This window comes from Halichoerus grypus, chromosome 1 (assembly GCF_964656455.1).
Source record: "Halichoerus grypus chromosome 1, mHalGry1.hap1.1, whole genome shotgun sequence".
Taxonomy (NCBI): domain Eukaryota; kingdom Metazoa; phylum Chordata; class Mammalia; order Carnivora; family Phocidae; genus Halichoerus; species Halichoerus grypus.
Genome location: NC_135712.1, coordinates 164,428,976 through 164,450,729, shown reverse-complemented (window position 1 = coordinate 164,450,729; position 21,754 = coordinate 164,428,976). Strand labels below are relative to the sequence as shown.

At 45.1% G+C, this 21,754-nt stretch overlaps 2 protein-coding genes across 2 annotated transcripts in view; one reads left to right on the top strand and one right to left on the bottom strand.

Annotated features, from left to right (window-relative positions):
- SYN2 (synapsin II) overlaps nucleotides 1–21,754 on the top strand; it is a 192,614-nt gene that overhangs the window by 140,565 nt on the left and 30,295 nt on the right. Inside the window, exons 2-5 of the mRNA XM_078074963.1 lie at nucleotides 4,603–4,660; nucleotides 5,963–6,054; nucleotides 8,273–8,429; nucleotides 12,881–12,970. Of these exons, the coding sequence (XP_077931089.1) occupies nucleotides 4,603–4,660; nucleotides 5,963–6,054; nucleotides 8,273–8,429; nucleotides 12,881–12,970 (397 nt within the window). The remainder of the gene's footprint in view (nucleotides 1–4,602; nucleotides 4,661–5,962; nucleotides 6,055–8,272; nucleotides 8,430–12,880; nucleotides 12,971–21,754) is intronic.
- On the bottom strand, nucleotides 10,330–21,234 carry TIMP4 (TIMP metallopeptidase inhibitor 4). Its single transcript, XM_036073561.2, has 5 exons — nucleotides 20,576–21,234; nucleotides 19,267–19,364; nucleotides 18,747–18,861; nucleotides 16,003–16,127; nucleotides 10,330–15,341 (listed from the first exon to the last, which is right to left on the bottom strand). The coding sequence occupies exons 1-5, from the start codon at nucleotides 20,712–20,714 to the stop codon at nucleotides 15,144–15,146; spliced, it is 675 nt and encodes a 224-aa protein (XP_035929454.1). The 5' UTR covers nucleotides 20,715–21,234; the 3' UTR covers nucleotides 10,330–15,143.

Here is a 21,754-nt window from a genome sequence, read left to right as displayed (position 1 = left end):
AGTTAAATCTAGAAGCCTCTACTCATTTTAGCAATAAGCTGAGATGGTTCATTGCCTGGCCCATCAAGGAAGCTGCAAGCCATTAAACTCACATAGATCCTCAGCTGCTAGGCTTATTAAGAAAATGTTACAATAGGGGGAAATTGACAACACAGGCACCATAGATATTTTTAGTCTGTGCTTCAAGGATGTACATCTTGGGTTCTGTTTAGGATTGAGCAAAGGACGTGAATTTGGGCTGATTTGACAAGACCACCAGTCAGAAAGTTCTCCTCTGTGCCCAGTTTATGCAAGGAACTGTGGGGGTTAGAGGAAGGGGAAGGGAACTAAGGGAGGTGAAATAACTTTCCCAAACTTTCAAACACTGAGAAGAGTGGTATATTTTCCTTATGGGGGATGGGCAGTGTGGCAATATCAGTAAAAACTGAACTGTGTCTGTTCCTTGCACCAGCAATTCTGCAATAAATTGTTTATCCTTCTAATGTACAACATGGTAACTATTGTTAATAACACTGTATTGTATACTTGAAATTTTCTAAGAGAGTAGATCTTGCGTGTTCTCACCACACACACATAAAATGGTAACTATGCAAGGTGATAGATGTGTTAATTAACCTGAGTGTGGTAATCCCATTTCACAAAGTATAGGTATATTAAGTCATCACGATGCACACTTTAAATATATACAATTTTATTTGTCAATTATATCTCAGTACAGTTGGAAAAAATAAGTTGTTTATCCTATGGATGTATTCTTTTTTCCCTATGGAGATATATATATTCTGTGGATATATATATTCTATGGATATATATATATTTATTTAAAAATTTTATTTATTTATTTGAGAGAGAGAAAGAGCACAAGCAGGGGGAACAGCAGAGGGAGAGGGAGAAGAAAGATCCCCGCTGAATAGGGGCCTGATGTGGGGCTCCATCCCAGGACCTCATCACCTGAGCGGAAGGCAGATGCTTAACCAACTGAGCCACTCAGGTGCCCCTGGATATATATTTTTTTAAGATTTATTTATTTGGTTTAGAGAAGAGAGGGAGGGGCAGAGAGAGAGAGAAAGCAGACTCCACATTCAGCGCGGAGCCCAATGTAGGGCTCGATCTCAGGACCCCAAAATCATGCCCTAAGCTGAAACCAAGAGTCAGATGCTTAACTGACTGCACCACCCAGGATCCCCTGCTATGGATATATTCTTAAATATTAGCCATTATAGCACTGTTTATAATGGCAAAAACAACCCCAAAACTGGAAATCTAAATGCTCACCAATATATATTGGTGAAATTACTGTATGATCTTCAAATGGAATTTCATGCAACTATTAAAAAGAAAGAAGTCCATCAGTATGTGCTGGAAGCATATCACTAAGATGTATTTTTGAGTGCAATAAAAATCAAGGTTCAAAAAAGAAGAGTTTACATAGCATGGTGCTACATGTATGTTTGAAGCATATGTGTGCAGACATTTTCCCCACACTGGAAGAATATGCTTGCAACTGATTGTGGGGATTATGTGTGATGAAAAAGAAATGAGAAAGGAGAAACTTATCTTTTATCTTATTCTTTTATGTACTTTTGAAGGTAGATTGATTGATTTCACCATATGACATACTTTTTTTTTTTTTTTTTTTTAATTTAAGCCCCTTGCCTAAGGTCACAGAGCCAGGAAAGGGTACATCTAGGATTCCCACCCAGACTATAATTTCAGAGCCCTGTGATTCACAACTCCCCTGGATTCTAACATGTGCTCCTAACAGTGCTCTCTTAGTATGAGGAGGTACTTCTGTCACTTGCTTATAAGTCACAAAAGTTTTCATGAAAATACCTGGAACCTAAATTTCCAAGGGCTAGAGCTAGGAAAATGTGCTCATTGTCCAGAAGAAGGCTCTGTGCCCCATCTGTCTGCCATCTTAGGTCCTTTTCCAAAAGATTGTGCTCAGCCAACAGAGGTCAGTGACCTGGAGTCAGGAAACACAGACTAAGATTTTCAACAGGACAAATTACCTTAAGGAAAAGGCATTAAGATCATTGGAGAGGTGGGGGCGGGGAGAAGGCATGAAAACAGTATCATTAGCCAACTTTGTCAATGGGCAGGTGCAGGAAGTGGCAGATAAACCCAGCCAGAATCTATAAATATACTTCAATATCAGTATTGTAAACTCACAAAATAAGTGAGTGAATTAAAATACTTGGCAACACATAAGCACCTAGATGTAAACTCTTAGTTCTAAGCTTAGCTCCTATGAACTTTTCTGTGGTTTGGGCATATTATTTCACTGCTCTGGGTTTCAATTTCTCCATCGGTCCAATGAACAGTGTTATCTGCCTTGGCTGCTTCACTAAGTTGTAAGGAACAAATAAGGCAAGGAATGTGCTTTGAAAGTGCAAGGTATCATACAGAATGAGAGGTTATTGTTAATGTCTCTGAGACTTACCTCACAGAACAAGAGCTATTTTGAGACAGGAAGATAGGAGGAAGCATCAGGAAAACATTGCAGGTAATAAGGTAGACACACCTTGTCAATACAAGAAAGGAACCTCCAGGGTCATTTACTCCATTTCTCCTTTTTCTAGTCCTGAACAAAGGCCTACAGAGTCTAAGATCTACAGAGCAGTGATAGTGCCATGTGTAGATTATCATTTAAGTCCATAAATAAGCTAGAATAGTAGCCAAAGGGACAGGATAAGGTACAGGCCCCTTGCTGGAGATGGTTGCTGAGCTATAAATGTTGAACAGGGTCCTGGAAGCAAGCTGATGAAGCTTAGTGAGTTATTAGGGCAAAGGCTGAGTGATAGGCTTCAGTGATCCAGCTCCAGGATGGCTGACTGCCTCTGAGGAACAATTTGAGGGTGGCCAGGGACTTGGATAGGACAAATGACAACTTCCTAGAACGGACTGTTCCAGCAGAGAGGAAAGGAAATAGCTTGGCCTTGTCCTGGGTAGTTCACAGGAACCAGGGTAGGAAGTATTTGTAGGAGAACTAGTGCTCACAACATCAAGTCCCTTTTGAGCGGAAGAAGGAAAATGGGGAAAAAAACATGCAATGCAGCACACGTGACAAGTCAGTTTTTGTAATGGTGGGAGTGAAGATGGAGGGAATGAATCAGCAGAGGGAGATGACTATGCAGCCCCAGGAGCACTGGACTCAGACTTGGGTGTGAATACTGGCTCTGTCACTAACTTGCCATGTGACCTTGAATACACTATTTTTCCCTTCTGAGTCTTGGTTTCCTCATCTCAAAAATGAAGAACTTTCGGGCGCCTGGGTGGCTCAGTTGGTTAAGCGACTGCCTTCGGCTCAGGTCATGATCCTGGAGTCCCTGAATCGAGTCCCGCATCGGGCTCCCTGCTCGGCAGGGGGCCTGCTTCTCCCTATGACCCTCACCCCTCTCATGTGCTCTCTCTCTCTCATTCTCTCTGTCTCAAATAAATAAATAAAATCTTTAAAAAAAAAAAAAATGAAGAACTTTCTCCCTATATCATAAATTGTTATTAGGATTAAATGAGATGTTCTTGAAAGCAACTTGCACACAATTCCTAGAATATTATGCCCAATAAATGTTAGTTTATCCCTTTATTTTGGAGAGGGACTTTTAGAAACCTCCAGTGAAATATGCTAATTTGAAATTTCAAGCACTGGGAAAGACCAACCTCACTAACAGGTATAGCGTAGAAAGACCTTTTATACACATGGAGAATTAGCCTAAGTGGATGGGTAAGAAAATCTTTTGGGGCATGGAGAGGGGGAGATTAAGGGCAAAGTAGAAATGGATATCAATGTAAACATAAACACAGACTACTTACAAGGTGCTCTGAAGTCCCTGATGCATTAATGTGAGGTTCCTTTAGATCCGTGACAAGATAGGAAGATAGTAAGTACTGTATAACTAAGCCTGACTAGTTTTCTTGACTGAAATTCAGAAATACAGAATAGGTTTTGTGTTCAATTATAGTAACTTTTCTCAGCCTCCTACCTTTTAAAATTTCTTTTCTGGTATAATTAATGCTCTGTCATTCACTGATTGTCCTTTAATCCTTACTTTGTTTGTTATATTTGCCTTTTAAATTATTAATTGCCTCAAATCCTTTTTGGAAGTATAGGTATGAAGAGGTAAAATGATAACAGTTTCTTTGAAAACCAAAATTCCAAGGGTAGAACCCAACTAGAAAATCAGAGTGATGGGGGAAGATAAGGAAAGTATAGAGATGTGTGGTACTGACCTGGTCTTTACCAGGAATCACATTAGGGAAATTCCTACTTCTAAACTTCTTTTGTAGCCCAAAGACAAAGGATACTATAAAATCCCAAAACCTGGGAGTGAAAAAGTGCGTTGGATTATTTTATGGATGGGTAAACTGAGCGTAAAAGAGAGGAAGTGGTTTGCTTGAGGATCTCTCATGATGATCTAGTAGTTGAATTAGGGTCCAACGCTATCCCAGGTCTCCTGACTCTCATTCTGGGGTTCTGTCTGCTGTAGTCTTCTTCTTTATGATAGTAAATTTCTGATCTCAAACACTTGTACAAAACTAATTTGCGTGTTTTTTGTTTGGTTTGATTTTGTTTTTGTTTTTGTTTTTGTTTTCCTTTTCCAGGGCCAAGTGCTTCCGGGGTAAAAAAGTCCTTGGAGATTATGACATCAAAGTGGAACAGGTAATTACCCGAAAGCGCAGAGTTACATCTGCATCATCACTGTTCTCTCTTGACATCCCAGAGTGAATCATCTAGTCTTCAGAGTGGAGTACAGTGTTTGTCACTGGATTCCAGCCCCTCCATCTACTCTCCCTCGCCCTGTTCCCTGAGGCTTTTCTCTCTATGAGATATGGCCATGAAGGCTGCCTTTTAACTTCCCTGACTTCTTTTCATGGTGCTGGTGTCTGTAAAGTAGTGAGGAATGTGGTTCTTAGGGCTCTCTTCTGCTTTCTCAGGCTGAGGAAAACCTTAGGGGAATGTCTTCCTGGGACACTGGCCACAGCTCCATGTTGTTGATGGCATGATATTCCTGGGTTGGCACATATCTGCCATTCAGTTTTGCAGCCTCCAATGCTGCCTACTCTGGGCAAGAAGCTGCACTTCAGAGAGAAAACACACACACACACACACACCCCTACTTCTTTTAATGTAGTGAAGTCCTGAAAGCGCCCCCCTCCCCTTTTTTTAAATCTTCCTCTACCCTTTGCTTCATGATAAATAGAAATTAAGTCCATTTGTGTGGAGAGGGGGATGTCCAGTTTAAACAATGCAGGTACTTTCTATGTAATAATAGAAGTTACTCATCATTCTTTACACAGTGTGCTGTGATTTACAGAGTATTTTCCTACTCATTATTGTATTCAGTTCTTAAAACAACTTGTTGGATAGGCAAGGTTGATTAAAAATTATTCCCATTTTATAGATGAAAGAAACTCTTCCTCCCCCCACCCCATCCCCAGGAGGACAAGTGATTTGCCTAAAGTCCATGGAGCTAACTGGGGGCAGAGCAGAAGTAACACCCAGTTGCCTAAACTAAAATCTAGTGTTTTTATGTTGAGACGGACAGAGGGCATGTTGCCCCAGTGTGCATTCCCTCTCTATAGAAAGGCAGCACAGAGTTGTCAGAAGACCTGAGCTTTGCTCCTGTCTCTGCCAACAATAAATTTTGTTTGTCCAGAAAGTCACTTAACTGCTTCTTTGGTAAATGGGGAGAATTATCTCTGTCCTTCCTCCCTCACAGAGTTGCTATGAAAGTGAGATGAAATCAGTTTGTGAAAATGCTTAGAAAACTGAATAAATATTTGGTGGGAGGGCTGCTGCTGTTCTGTGGAGAACTTGGCAAAGCCAGGACTATGGGCTTATTTCCCTACAGTTATTTTTATTTATTTATTTTTAATTTTTTTTTTACAATTTTAATTGTAGTAAACAAAAAAACACATAACATGAAATCTACCCTCTTAATCCCCTACTGTTATTTTCCAGGCGGCATTTTCAGAGCTCAACCTGGTGGCCCATGCAGATGGGACCTATGCTGTGGATATGCAGGTGCTCCGGAATGGCACAAAGGTTGTCCGGTAAGGTCCCTTCTATCCTCAGGGTCACTGTCACGGTCTTCAGAGTTACTGTCTCTGGTTTGCATAGGTGGTTTCAAAGTCAAGCGTCGGAGTGGAATGGCAGCGCCATATATATACTACAGAAGTGATGATGTATGCGGTGTAGACGCAGAAGTGGCAGAAGAAGGCAGAGAAAACCAGCTCCCGCTCTCAGGGAGCTCTTAGTCCAATGGTAGAGAAAGGACGCAGGACTCATTTAGAGGTGACCAGATTCCTACCAGAGGGGTTCTAGGATTCCAGCCCCACTTCCACCAGTGTGATTTTTGTGCTTTTATCTCTGTATGTATTTTCCCTGGAAAACAGGATTCCATTGCTTTAAAAAGAAAAAAAGTTTGAAAACCTCTGATCTAGTTCAACCTCCTACTTTACATTGATTTGCTTAGATTCACTCAGTGAGTTAGTAGCAGACCCTTGTGTTTCTATGTGAATTCTCTTAACTCCCAGCCCTGTACTCTTTCTATGTTCCTCAATCCTGGGAATTCGTAAGTCAGGAAAGTCTAGGTTGGAAGGGACATTGTGGATGGAAGAAAATTTGCAGGTACAGGGCACTCACAGGCCAGGTAGTGTGCTGGGTAACTTACAGATGTGATCAAATTTAATAAAATAATTCTGTGAGGGAAGTAACAAGAATTCCAGATGGGGAAAAACAGTTTCCACAGTGTCATTTTTCCCGGGAGCTCAGCATGGTGTCAGGTTTTCAGATACAGAATCTTGCGCCAGGAAGAATTTTCACTTCATCCTCTTCCCTACCTCAATCTACAGCATCCTGACACTGAGGTCTCTGATGTCCAATAGGAACTGGCTCAGTGACAGGGAAGGCAAAACTCAGGTGTCTGGAACCTAACAAGAGGAAATGTAAACTCCTCCATCCTAGAGATGAGGAGGACAGAAAAACAGATGTCCATCCAAGTGGGGAGCGAGCTCAAGAGAGAATGATGGGCCCCTCCAACTGCAGGTAGAGTGAGTCATAAGGATGCATGGACACAAGTAGGTGGTGACAGAAAGGTCATAGAAGGGTGCCAGGAGGGATCTGGCAAAACTAAGGCAGGCCCTTCCAGGTACATGTGTAGGAACTTAAGAGCTGGCCAGTGTAGGAAATCTAGGGCTTAGTTCCTATAACTGGGATACAGTTTTCAGAGGAAAATCAAGCATACGCCTGGGGCCAGTTTCCCAGAACTGGGGCACAAGGAGATCAGAACAGCTCCAGCACAGGCATACTGACTTGATGCTACATTCCTTTAGTGACTGAGGAGGGCTTCTTCCACCCCCACTTTAAAAGACTGATCTCTGAGCCCAGGTGGTACTGGAGCTGTAGGTGGGGGTTGAATGGGTGCCTGGGCAGAGAACCTGGTGGGTCATTGCATATGGTGTGAAACTGGCAAGCTCCAGAGCCTTGAGGGAGAATGCTGCTCCAGAACTGACTCTCTGGGAAGGTGGGGTTCCCTTGGAGTCAGGGCATGAAGATGGAGCAGCTGAGGAGCTTTGCTGGCTGGAGGGAAAACACAGGGAGCCTTCCCATGCATGGGAACATTCTGTGCTCCCAGTGCTTCCTGTAGCCATTGCTCAACCTCAGTTCTTCGAAAAATATTTGCACCCCTCCCTAGTGTACACTTTGGAAGAATAACATTGGGAGGTTTGGCATCTGTTCTCAGCCATCCTGGACCCTTGCTCTTCTCGGGGCCTGATGAGGGCATTGCTTTTTAAGGAGCAGTTTTAAGGAGTCAGAATAGGACACTGAGATCAGGGATCTCTGTGGCAGGGTGGTGAAGTCAGGCAAATATGTCTTCAAAGTCTACTGGGGCGCTCTTCCAGCACAAACTCTGAAGCCACAAGGAGCTTCTGCTCTCTTATTGCCCCAAAGGGACCAGGTAAATTCTTGTTCATTTAAGATGTGAGGGTCTGAAAGTGTTTCTTCCCTCCTGAGGGGATTTGTACCTTAGAAAAAGACAGTGCTTAATCCAGAGGAATAAGGGAACTTCAGACATCTGTTCCTTAAATCTCCTTTAAGAGGTGCCATAATACCTCACTTCCTAGTCCATAAAAGAATAATAAAATGAAGGGCTTACATCAGGTGACCCTTAATACCCCTTCTCTGTCTAGGGCTTTGGAAATAGGAGACAAGATGATATATGACCCGAGGGGCTGGTTGATGGGAAACTTGCCTCTACATTTTTACCAGGTCCTTCCGGCCAGACTTTGTGCTTATCCGGCAGCATGCATTCGGCATGGCAGAGAATGAGGACTTCCGCCACCTTGTCATTGGCATGCAGTACGCAGGCCTCCCCGGCCTCAACTCACTGGAATCCATTTACAACTTCTGTGACAAGCCATGGGTGGTGAGTGAGGCCCCCTTCCTCCCAGGTAGAAGGGTAGGATCCAGGTCCTGTATCCCCCAGTCCCCCAGGAGGGACCACTGGTAATCAAGATGCACTAGGCACAGCTGAGAGGATGTGAGGGGAGTTTCAGATGAGACGTGGGTTAGGGTGGGCTCTCACAATAAAACATTATCATTAAGGGCTGGGCTGCCCTTGACGTAGAGTGGACTTTTGGCCTCACAACAAAGTCACACAAAGATTCTGTAAAGAAGTCCTTATAAGTCTGCAAGCTGTGCCCTCAGCCATATAAGATACAAGAATAAAAATACCTGTTTCTTGCCTCTGAATATTCTTTGGAAAGGCCTGAGGCCAGTGGGGACCCAGCTCCTATAACTGCTGCTCCAGGCTGCCCTCTTAGAAGGAAACACCTGCTCCCAATCACATCCTCTTCCTCTTGTTTTTCAAAAATCACTTCAGCTATCACCCTGGCTTGCCAAGGGTCACTCTGAAGTTCTCAGACCCCAAGCCTCTTTACCACCCAGGGAGTTGTAGGGGGTGGTTTTTTTTTTTTTAAGATTTTATTTATTTATTTGATACAGAGAGAGAGAGCACAAGCAGGGGGAGCAGCAGGCAGGGGAGAAGCAGGCTCCCCACTGAACAGGGAGCCCGATGTAGGGCTTGATCCCAGGACCGATCACGACCTGAGCCGAAGGCAGACGCTTAACGACTGAGCCACCCAGGAGCCCCGGATGGGGTGTTTTTTAACCAGATGGACCCATCACCTTTGCTTTTGATCTCTTCCTCACACCCGAACTCACAGTTTTCCCATTCCCTTGGAAACCAGGGAGACCTGACAGTGTAAGAGAAAGACCAATGAATGAGGAGCCAGTGGGAGCTGCTGTGGTTGAGGAGGGAGGGTTTGGTTCCTGATCATCACTCATTCAGATGCCTCTGGCCTGAGGCATCTAAGAATCCTAGAGTTTTGCAGAAACAAGCTAAAAGAGTTGTATGATTTGAATGTGTTACTAATCACAGAAGAGCATATTTGAGGCCTTCACCAAGTTTCTTTTCTAGGGCCCCCTTTTCCCCCCTAGTCACACAACCTTCCCTACTGTACATAAGCCCTAGCTCTTTCCTTCCCAACCCTTTTAATACCTGCTAGAATTTGGCTCCCTCATGGCCACACAGAATGATTCTGCTATTGCTAGTTATTTTCTTCTAAGTAAACCTCTCTGTGCCTGGTTTCTTTGTAAAACACCTGCCACCAGTTTGCCAGCCTGGTTGTTATAGTCCCCTAGTATTTAGGATCTCTTAAAGAAAATAGCCCCCTCCTTCATGTTCCAAAACTATGCCAGAAGCCAGGGTGGGAGGATCAGTGAGCCTATGCCTAGGGCCTTGCCCTTCCTGGGATCTGGGATCTGGTGAAGGTTCACATTCTCACCCATTCACAATCCCAGCACATTGCCTTTGGCATCACATGAGAACAGCAAGGCTCCCTGGCCAGACACCAAGTTCTCCCTTCATTTTCATTAAGCAGCTGCCACACTAATGGCATTTTATATATTGTTCTCTGCTTGTTAATGGGAGTGAACAAATTTGGTGACAGTGAAGGGAGGGTCCCTCTGAGATGATGACTTTTGTTCATATTTTCTATATTTCTTTATTGTGACTGCTCTTGGTATGAGGGGAGACTTCAGTGGGGTTGTTAAGGCTCTACTTTGCATCACTGTGTCTCTGAGCACATCTGCTATCATAAATTGGTCAGGGCAGGCTGTGTCCTGGGATTTTGGAAGCAGAAGTAGCCCTATCAGTGAAGGTAGCATTCCAGAGAAAGCAAGAATGCCACCATCCCATATTGCTGCAAATTTATCTAAAAATCCTAGCACTCCATCTGGGTTTTTAAGAGACAAAGGCACAAGAGTTGAATTAAAGCATTTATTTCCAGGAGGGCTAAGGATAACATATTAAACTCAGACTGATCCTGAAATCTCATTTCTTCCAAGAAGTCTTTCCCGATTCACTGAAGAAGTGGTGATAATGAACATTATCTTCCTATTCATTGCCAACACCACCCCTAGCTCCTAAATCCATTCTTTTGTCTATGCATAGAGGAAATAACCCTTATCAGATATTACATTTGTTTAATTGGTAACTGTGTGCTTGTGCTAAGTTTCCAAGGAGGCAGGGGTTAGATGCCAAGCTAAGTACCTTGAGCAGATAGGGACTGCTGGAGATAAAGTGGAGGAGGGTAGGGTGAGCTCCCAGGGACCTAACTAGTGCCTGGGAACTGGCTGCCATTTTAGTCTTGTTGTCCCAGGACTCTGGGATTTTGCCGTGGGCCTTCCTGGCATCGCTGTGGTGTCTGTGTAACTCTCCCACATGCTGGAAAGATAAGGCCCCACATGCCTTGGTGCCATGCCAGGGCGTGGGCTGCAGCAGGACAGAGGTTGTTAGGCAGAGCTGGCATGAGCTCGCCGGCGATGCTGGAGAATCTTGGGAGCTCAGGCAGGTATCCAGGGGCAGAACAGGAACCCAGGCCAGCCAAGGTGGGCAGGCAGGACTTAAAGGTCAGATGGAGTGATGGAGAGAATCAGAGAGGGCAAGAAAAGTCTGAGGGGTTGGTCTTGACAGTCAAAGCAAGTTGAAAAACCAAATAGCGAGGATAGCAGGGTACAGTGGAGCATGCAATGGGCAGGGAGACCTACCTGGCTGCTGTCCTAGTGCAGTTCCCAATTCCAGGCATGATCTGGGAACCTATGCTTTCCTTTGCTTCTCCAGCCTCAGTATCCTCATGTGTAAAATGAGATGTCTGGTCTAGAGACTCTCTAAAAGTCTCTTTCAATAACAAAACCTTGAGGGCTTGAGAGTCCCTGAATCATACTTTCAGTTCTGGAGGAGGCCTTCAAGATCTACAGTCACCAGCTGTGTCACAAAGGGGAGTGACCCAGAAATTCCAACATTTTCCAGCATTTCAAAAATAATAAAATTCTATCCTTGCCAACAAAAGGATCACAATATATGATCACTTAAACTAGAGTTTGATAATGGAGTTTGGGAGGAAATATAATAAAATGATGTTCCTTTATGGTAAAAATTTTGAGGAACTGATCAAATTCACTCCTTTCATTTTATATATGAAGAAAATGAGGCCTGGAGTGGAGAAATCATTTGCTCAAGGACACCTAGCGAGTTAAAGGCAGAACAAGAACCAGAAGACTCTAACCCAGTCTTCCAACAGCCCAGTTCTAAGTTTCTACTCCTCCCCGCATACCTCCCTGTCCCATTGTCTCATCTACCAACATCTCTTATAGAGGATAGGACCTGAACTTTTGAAAAATGTTAGCTTTCCTTTCTCTGATAAATAGAAGGCAATTGACCTGGCAACTTTTCCTTCTAGCAGTTCCAGATATCAGTGATTTAGAGTGTAAACTAACCTAAGTAGCACTAGAGGGAAGATGCTGGATTACCCCTGTTGCCAGTGCACTGGAGATAGGTGTGTGGGTAGGTGTGTGTTTGAATGGATTGAGCAGAAAAGTCCTGTGTGTTTCCTACGGGAAGAGCATGGTCTCTGCAGAGTCTGAAAGGCAGCTATGTGAAGGAGCAGGAAGAGTTATAGATTGGAAATAAAGGGGCCTGGCTATGAATCCAGCTCAACTATGATACGACCTTGGGCAAGTGATCCCTCTGGGCTTCAGTTTCTTCACTTATAAAATGTGGGGGCAGGGGAGTCCAGGGGGTGCTAGATGTTTGCCAAACACTTTTCAACCCTCACACTGTAAGTATGTGTACCTCACCTCTTACCTCTTCTTCATAGAGTTGTTCTGGATTCTCCTAGGTGAAGGATCTAGTGATTTCAGTTCTTAGATGAGTAGTAAGTCCTAGAGAGACTAGGTCTGTCTATCCTGCATACCATGAGCATCAAAATCTTCCTAAAGAACAGCTTTATTCATGACCCCTGCTCAAATTCTTATGACTCCATACTGCCTGCAGAAAACAGTTACCATTCCGTTCTTAGCATTTGAACTTTCAAGACTTGTCCCCATGTTACCTATCTAGCTTTATCAATTGTCATCTCTAGAGATGCAAGTGTTTAAGGTTAGAGATCCAAATTTCAATCCCAGCTTCACCTCTTTGCAGGTCTGTGACTTCAGGCACCTTTTCTACTGTCTCTGAGCCTCATGTGTAAAATAAAGATGATAAAATACCTAGTTTATCAATTTGATATGAGGAATGAATGAAATATCATTAAAATTGTATAGGTACTGAATGAATGTTAGTGCATTCTCTCTCCCTTCCCCAACTAACACATGCGTTCTTTAAAAATAAGAATTGTACACCTCTTTTATATCCTTGGTGTTTTGTACAAAGTCCCCAACAGAGCAAATGCTCAATAAATGTTTGTTTGATAGACTGATGTTTGTCTGTCTGTTGCAGTGTCTAGATAAGCTGAAACATTCACTTCTCTTTTGCAGTTTGCCCAGCTGGTGGCCATCTACAAGACATTGGGAGGAGAAAAGTTCCCACTCATTGAGCAGACATACTACCCCAACCATAAAGAGATGGTAGGTGATCGAGTGGGGACTTTAGTTCCTCTGCTGTTTACATTCTGAGCCACATGGTGATTATGGAGCCCTAAAGAGGGCCTCAGCATTTCAACCCCAGAGACTCTGTTGGGATTGAACTGTGGACCTGCTTTGTGGGGCTAGAGCAGCTGAATTTTAATTGATAACCCCTTGTCTACAAAGTCTGCTGACCAAATAGGGAAGAGCAGAAACAAGGGCATTTTATCAAGTTGAGAAAGTAACAAATCTATGGATCAACAGTCAGAAGATCCTACTGTTTTGGGTTCTAGCCCTGGCCCTGCCACATGTCACTGGACTAGTTAGATGCCCGGTGAGTGAGTTTTTCAACAGGAAATTTAAATGGGCATAATTATTCCTGACCAGGATATCTAATATGGTACTTATAAAATGTAAGTGAGATTAAGTAATAGCCTTCTGGAAGAGTGTGAAGCACTCCTCAGACTAAGGTGTTGTTCCTATAATTATTCACCAGCCCCTTCCATTCCTTTGGTTTCCTCAAGATTGCGGTAAGACTGGGTTAACACTATGCCTTCTCTGAGGCCATGCTAGGATGTCAGAAGGAGCAGAGAGATGGCATGGTTGGTTGGTGCAGAGGCTACAGCTAATGTTTTTCCTTTATGACAACCTCTAGCTCAATTCCCTTCTTCCTCTCTGACCCTACATCCTCTGCCCCAGGCCTGCTTGGTCAGTTGGTGATCCTGCTTAATCCACCAATGGAGACTCTCTGCCATAGCATTCCAGTGTTGTACTGTGGGACAGAGATCATGTTTGTTCCCCCTCCCACTCCCTACTCCAAAAGGGATCTCCATTTGAACCATTTCTGTGAATCAAGAACTTTCATTTGGCATATAAGGCATGGCCCTGCTTATTAGCAAACCACACAAAAAAGATGAATAGTAACCTTGGGACTTGAAAAGAACTACCTCCTTCATCTTTGCCAGGGAGAGGCTCTGGAACTTTAAGCCCTCATCCTTATAAATCCTTGAGATGAACATAAGGGCCTTCCCTTTCAGGGCAAGCCAGGAAGCCTTGCAGAATCTAAGGAACACTAAGGGGTCTGTGCTTGGAGTTCTCAGGGAGTCTAACACACGGTGATGAGGGGACTGAACTTTAGGGCAGACAGGGAACAAAGTTGGCTTTTTTCCTGCCATAAAGTCTAGCAGGGCTAACCACTGAAAACAGTTGTAACAGTTGCAAAACATGTTCCCCATCTACCATCTTTTGCCCCCAATTGTCCTCTCTCTGAGGTGTCAAAAGCTAAAGGGGAATTTCATCTCTACAAGAGAGAGGCTTTTTTGGCTTAAAACAAAATTCTGAATTAGGAATAAAGACAGTAATCTAGTAGAGAATGACTTTCTAAAAGAAACAGAGGAGAAGCTTTATGGGCATCAGTTGAGGGCATTAAGGATAGTTAACCTGGAGAGACAATACCTAAGTCTATTCTTGTCCAAAGAGGTATGTTAACTGGGCCAGAACCTCTGCCAGGAATGGTATACGGGAGATTATAGAATGTGGAGGGAGGCTAAGTCATTGCAGGTCTCACATTGAGTGACTCTGCATTCCCCAAGTGTCTACCCAAACAGATGAAAGTATATGAGAGGATTAGGATGAGTTGGGACATGAGTAAAGGGCATACAGCCATAGTGGGTTGTTCTTTTCATTCCTCCAAATCAGCTTGTTTCTGATTCTGTGAACCCACCTTCTGGTATGGTACATCACAAGGCTATAGTATCTCATATGTGCAATAATCACCATTTCTCCCCTATCAGATCAGTTAAGGTAAGAGAAAACACACTCTCCTGGGGAGAAAAAGGAATAGTTCTGGCTTTAGAAAACAGACTAAGCCAAAATCAAAACGTTCAGTAACAGGTTTCAGCTAGACTAAAAGGGTTTGGGAGGCAGGGGAGATGGGCTGAAGGCTGGCTAGAAAAGTCATGTTACTTTCCCTGGCCCTTGACAGGTGTTGAGCTGGCATTTGGACACAAGCTATAACATGCCCCATCCCTATCCTAACACTAGCCAGACCATCCACTTGGTACTTTCCATTGGCTGGCAGTGATGAGGCGGGTGGTGACAGCCAGAGCTCCACAGGGAAGGAGAACTGGCTTGGGCTTCATGATGCTTGAAAGAATGTGATGGCCACTGGCCCCTACTAGGGCTGGATGATGTCAACAAATTCCTTCCTGAGGGGCAGGCGGCCCTGGTACCAGCTGCAGGTGCCATCAACATGCTTCATGCAGACATAATGCTGGGCCTGGTACCCATAGAGCTTCCGTTCCAACAGCCAGTCTGTCCAGAGGCACTCGTTGGGGGTTGAGATGGTACAGGGAACCGTATAGCAGGTGGTAATCTAGAGTCATAGCCACACAACATCAACGTGAGTAGGGTGTCCTTTTTCCATTATTGCCTTTCAGACTCCTACATATCCTTACAACCCAGCACAAATGCCCCTGACTCCTGAAGCCTTTCCTAGTCCCCAAACTTCCTCCTGAGTTCCCTTTCCCCTATCTCCTATCATATAGTATTGCCTCTCAAATGTATCTCTGGAGTCAGACAGGCCTGAGGTCCTTAGTCCACCACTGACCTTGAGCAAATCACTTCACTTCCTACAGCATGAATTTCTTCACCTTAAAATGGAAATCTTAACTCTTCATAAATTTGTTATAGAGACTAAATTAAATATTTTAAATAAATACACCATTACAGGGTCTGGCAAAAAGTAGACTCTCTTTAAATGGTAGCTATATTATCTTATTCTTTAAATGATGGCCACCTTCCCAGCCAAAATGTAAGTATGGACTTACATAGACCATCTTGGGATCATGGACTATGGACCATCTTGCTTTCCCATCCCCAACTTCATACAGTGCCTGATCCATGGCAGATTTCAAATATAGTACAATAAGTGAATTAATGTATGCACAAAGGAAGGAATACATGAAGAGTAAGGCTACAAGGCTCAAGACCCTTCCCCCACCCCCAAAAGACCTTGCAAATGGATATTCCCTTACTTGGCAGCCACAGTTCAGATGGTAGTGGTGATTCAGACTTTCTCTCTGCAAAAAGGACAGGTTCTCCCAAGGTTCGATGTAGTTGCACAGATGGATGAAGACTTTTCCATCACTGAGGATCTGACCTTCAAGGGGAATGGAGGAAGACCTAGCATGAGGAATATGTTCATGGAACTCCAAGAGCCCAGGTCCTCAAAGAGCCCAGAATTGCAGTTTCTTCAATGACTTCTTGGTGGCAGTGGTGACATGGGACTCAATGAAAGAACCAGAAAAGCCTCTATAATTTTTATATCAAATATATTAACAGATTATGTTTGTATGAGAGAGAGTTGTGGGATGAAGACCTTTTCCTTTAGTGTGGTGTAGAGAGAAAAACATGGGCTTTAAAGGCAGACTGTTGGTACAACCCCCTTCTTTTCTCTCATTTACAGCCGTATGACCTTAAGAAAGTCACATAACTTCTCTGCTCAAAGATGAAAGTAGTAAGTTGTCAGGATTAAATGAGAGAATGTCTGTAAAGTTCCCAGCACAGCTTGGGCCCACAGAAGGTTCCATAAATAGGTCCCTTCCTCTTTCTAACCCTTCCCAATATCTACACAGCCTCGTCTCCTGCCCCGTTGATACCTGTCTTGGTGAGTCTCTCCCCTTCCCCATAGGAAAGTTCCCCCTCTTTACTTATCAGACTCTTTCTAGCTTCCAAAGACCCTTTTCAGTACCACAGTGTCCTCAAAACCATCTCTGACCACCCTAGCCCACACCTCTCTTAGAACCTCAGTCACTCAATTACTCACTGAACAACTACTTACTATGACTTGGTACCAGAAATACAGAAATAAATATGACAGAATCTCTTCCCCAAGGAGCTTAATAACCAGGAGGGCAGATAGATAAGTAGGCAAAAATTATACTGTTGTGTGATTATATACAAGATGCAGTATAACAATGAACAAAGCACAATTATCTCCATCTGTGGAAGGGGTGGGCGGCAAGGAAGGTGTCTCAGAGGAGATGATGCTTGTATTGGGCCTTGAAGGGGTGGGTAGGAGTTCCCCTGCCAGACAAATGAGGGAAAGGACTTCTGGACATTGAGACTACCCTGTGCCAGGTGGAGGGGCACAGCGCAGCAGAACACCTTCTGCAACTGCAAGTAGTTTAGTTTAGCTCTGGGGGAAATGAGGAGCTGGGAGCTGTCACTCACACATGGCCGGAGACAAAGCTGGAGAGGTCAGCAGTGTTCTGGTCACAAGGGCTTTCAACATTAGACAAAAGACCTTGTGCCTTCTCCTGAAGAGCCTGGGCACCACTGATGACTTCTCAGTAGACTTGTATTTTGTTGTTTATCCCCACCCTCAGTTAGACTTGACATTTTTGAGGGCAGAGAACACGTCTCCTCCTCCCCCAATGCACCACAGTGCCTGGCAGAGGGCTAGGTACATAGAGGGAATGAGGTAGCCTTGCGTGCTAATCCTGGGACCTGGAGGGCTCAGTGGTGTGCCCTGCCTCTGTCTCTCCTATCCAGAGGCTCCCAGATCAACACAATTCCACATCCTTAGATCTGGGGAGCCCCTACCAGTATGGCTTCTAATGGCTATGACTTCTCAAGAGCCAAGCTTGGACTGTGAGCTCTTTGAGGACTGTGGCTTGTCACTGAGTCTCCACCCTCCTGCCCAATGCCTGGCAGCAAGTGGGTGGTCATTATTGCTGAATGGATGGACAGATAGTAGAAATTCCTCCTATTCTCCCCACCTTCTTTTCCTTGCCTTCTTTCCAAATATTTTTCTTCCTTTAGGGGCAGTGTAGTTCCCACTTACACAGTGAAACTTCCCTAATTGTTTACAATCACACAAATACTTCTTTTCCCTGAACTAAATAATTTAGTATTGCATTCATTCACTTACAGAGTCATAATCTTGTGTGGTTTCTTAACTGTCCTGTCCCAACCAATTGAGTATGGAGAACTGCCTGGGCCCAAGTTCATAGAGACTTGTTAGACTGAAGGCTCCTGTTAGGGCTTGTGCTTTACTGCACCCCCAGAATATGACCTGTGATGTGATTTAGCCACAGAGGCTCACTATGAGCCAAGATCATGACCCAATGTAGCTATCTAAAGTTAATGCCATTGTAGACTGTAGTAACTATAATACGTGTGCTGGGGGGTAAGGTTGCACATGCACAATCCTCATTTACTCTGTGAAACCAAGACATCACCTGTAATGCAGTGTCCAGTTTAGGGGCCTGTGCTAGGGGAGGGGCAGGGACAAGCTATATCCCATTTGAGAAGGTGGCCAGGATAGGAAAGGGTCTGGGAACCATGGCCATCAGGCCTGGAGCTAGAGTGTATGTATTTATGGTCCTGGAGCCTCTGAAGGATCATCATGGGCAGAGGACAGAACTGAACCCACAAAGGGCAGTTTCAGAGAGGCAGATTTTTGGCTCAAGATATCAAACTTATATCAATTAAAACTGTTTAAAAATGGAACCAGCTGCCCTAGGCTGGGAGAGCAGCCTGTCCTTAAAGTAGTGAAGCAGTGGCCAAGATCACTGTAATGAAGACTCTTGCACTGAAAGGAAGGTTACCACGGCTCCTCCCAACTCAGAGGCTGGCTCTTAGTAACACAGCTCTGTTTTCTGCCTGAGAAAATGCCACCTAGCTCAGTTTGCTGCCCAAGGACAGCCCTGGCTCCTTCTTGACTGCCTTCCTTAGGACAGAGACTGTTAGGGTCGCTTGTTGGTCTTTAACTTACCAGTCAAGAGATATTGCTTCTGGCTGTTAGCTTCTAGTTTCACACCACAGAGGGAGGAATCAAAAGGTGTATAGATATACTGAACATCCTTGACTTTCTCAAACCCTTTAAACATCTGAAAGGCAATTACAAAAAAAGCAGTGTTGGGTCAGTGAGTATACTTTATATCTTAACAGGAAAAACTCATTTCTCAATCTAAAAAAAATTAAGCAAAAGTCTAGTTCAGGATTTGGTACACACAGATGGCCCAACTGGGTCATTTCTCTCTTTAAAAAAATCTAAACCTTGGTTTATTCCAGTGAGAATACTTCTAGTAGCCCCACACACAGGCAGTTGTAGGACTGGATGGACACTGAGGGCCTGTGGGCCCTGCTCCCAACATGTCATCCACTTCCACTTCAGCATAAATACCCCAGGATCAATGAGCCGGGTCACCTGCCTACCAGCCCCGCTCCCAGTACACAGACCCCACTCCTCCCAACAGCCCAAGGGGTTAATGCCCTGTCCTATCCCCATGTACCTTTATCTGTTTGATTTCATACCGGATCATTTTTTGAGTGTCAGCAGGGTCTGCACTGGCAGGAACTACCTTCTCACTGGAGATTTTGGCCCGAATGGCTGCATAAGAAGAGAAAAGAGGGGACCTTTAACAACCTGTGGAAGCAGTCCATCTGGGATCTGGATGACGTGGGCCCCTGGAGAATTTTATAGGGGAATTCTGGATTTAGGTCTTGTTGGATTGTGGTGGGAGGGCCATGTGTGTAAAAGTGGGGTCCTGGAAACTCCTCCTCTGCAATTGTTAGAAGTTCCAAACTCCTCAGGCCAACTGGGTCCTATAATCTCTCTATACTTTACCTGCTGGTTTTGAGAGTCTAATTCTCCATAGCCCAGACTGCAGTGGGCTGAAGGTGGACATCAGGGTAGAGGAGGGAAGAGGAGCCCCTTGAAGTTTGCGGTCCTCTACCTATATAGCTGAGGCTTCAAGAGAGCCTACCCAGAGCTGATATTGGTAAATGTTTATTGAATTAATAAATATGTTCTGACCCTGTACAGAGTAGTTTGTCTCTTGCCATTTGGGCATTAATCAAAAACTGGTTATAAAGTTCTTTCTATGTGCCTGGCCCAACACTAGGTACTAGGTCCACAAGCATGATTAAGACAGGGTCCCCCATCCTACAGAACTCTTGGTCCAGTAGAGAATACACTTACAAAGAATAACAGCACAGCATACCGGGAGTACAAAAATTTTTGTTAGAGATACTGTGGTAGCACCAAGAAGTCAGGAAGTCTTCATAGAAGAAGAGATACCTGAGTAAGACGTTGAAGGATGAATAAGAGTCTGCCAGGAATTTAAGGGTATGGGGGAAGGGCATTTCAGGCAGAGGAAAGAGAAAGGGCAAAAAGTGTGTTGTGTGGGGGCGGTGCATGGAGTAAACATCAGTTATAGGCTTGGACACAGTGGGATGTTTATAATGAAAGCCCAGTCCCCTGGCCCCTGGCTCCCCCTCCCTGCATCCAGTAGTTCAGCATAATCACTGGATAGCTCCCGTGACTTGTCATTCAAGTCCATAATTGCAGTAGGCAGGGGAGAGGGGGTCGCTATGGGGGTCCCTTACACGGTGTGTCATTTCCTTGCAAGTCCACCAGGCTCTGTGCTTGCAAGGTTGCTATGGCGCCGGCCCTGCCCGACCCATCTGCCCCAGTGGGAGGCAACTGGTGCAGTATTTGATCTCCTCCCTTTCCCTCCAGACTCCAGGTCTACAGCTCGGCCCCATACCGAACCCACACAACCACCCCCTGCTGTGGACCTGTCGGGCCTCCGGACTCACCAAGCGCCGAGTGGCAGACGTGCTGCTGGGGGTGCGCAGGGGCGCAGCTGCACGCCTCAGCCATCCCCGGCGGCCGCAGCAGTGCCAGCAGCCGCAGCAACAGCGCCCAGCTCGGCGCCGTCCGGGGGCTCCGGGGCATGACACTGCAAAGCCCCGACTGAGCCTGCGGGGACTCTCTGACCAAACCGGCCCTCCAGGGCTCATCCAGAACGCGTTGCGCCCCTCGCCCCAGGCTTTTTGAGGTGGACTTAGGGCCAATCCCGCCCGGATGGGCTCCTCCCTCCTTTGGCTGTAGGCCACCCACGGCTGCAGGACCCGCAGCCCTCCTGACTGGCAGGCTCAGTAAAAGGAAGAGGGAAGCCAGGAGAGAGGCCGCTAGCCTCTGTTTCCCTGCCCAAGCAATTAAGCCTTACAGAAGTAGATGGAAAGCCTGGGGAAAGAGGATGGTGTCAAGGCAGAAAGACAGAAAGCACAACAAAGACAAATGCATGAGGGCAGAAAGAGGATGGGCTGTGATTCACACTGAAGGAACCAGAGTGAGGAGAGGCACAAACAGAAAGTGAGACAGGCAGAGTCAGAGAGAGGCAGACGGAATTACAACAGGCAAAAGAGACAGTGACAGAGAGGACGGACCCCTTGCTGAGCTGCACACTGGGAATGAGACAAGCTACTCAGGGCTTCTTTCAGCTGCAGGAAGTGTTTTCAATGCCCTATTTATGAGGCTCCAAAGCAACAGCAAACAGTAATGGAATAGGACAGAGAAAGTTGGGGTGTGTGTGTGTGTCTTGGCGCTGTCGGCTGGGGGGTGGGGAGAGATGTCAGAGAAAGCAGTCTGTGCTTTAGAAACCCTTTCCCATATCCAGAGCCTCAGACTCTGCAGATGGCTGAGGACAGCGCTCTTGGTGGGGGCTCAGAGCACAGGATACCCCATCACTTAGGGCAAACCTGGGACTTCAAAGCCCTCTCCAGATCCTAGGCTACACTGGTTCCTATCTCATGTCATTATTCACTGGAGAGACTATGTCTTCTCATGGAAGGTGACACAGCTTAGAAAACAAAGAAGCAAGGCACATGGGGTCACTGCAACCAGAGCCTTGTCTGCTCTGTTTGACAGAGCATAGTGCTCCAAGTCTCCAAATAGAAAGGGACCCATGAGATTATTATAGGATATTTCCACAC

Bases quoted from the DNA above. Each gene is read 5' to 3' on its own strand.
- TIMP4 (XM_036073561.2), bottom strand. From the start codon at position 20,714: ATGCCCCGGAGCCCCCGGACGGCGCCGAGCTGGGCGCTGTTGCTGCGG. The intron at 18,862-19,266 runs GTACATGGGGAT...ATTGCCTTTCAG, and splicing joins ATGAAATCAAACAGATAAAG to ATGTTTAAAGGGTTTGAGAA. The intron at 15,342-16,002 runs GTAAGGGAATAT...CTATGACTCTAG, and splicing joins ATCTGAACTGTGGCTGCCAA to ATTACCACCTGCTATACGGT.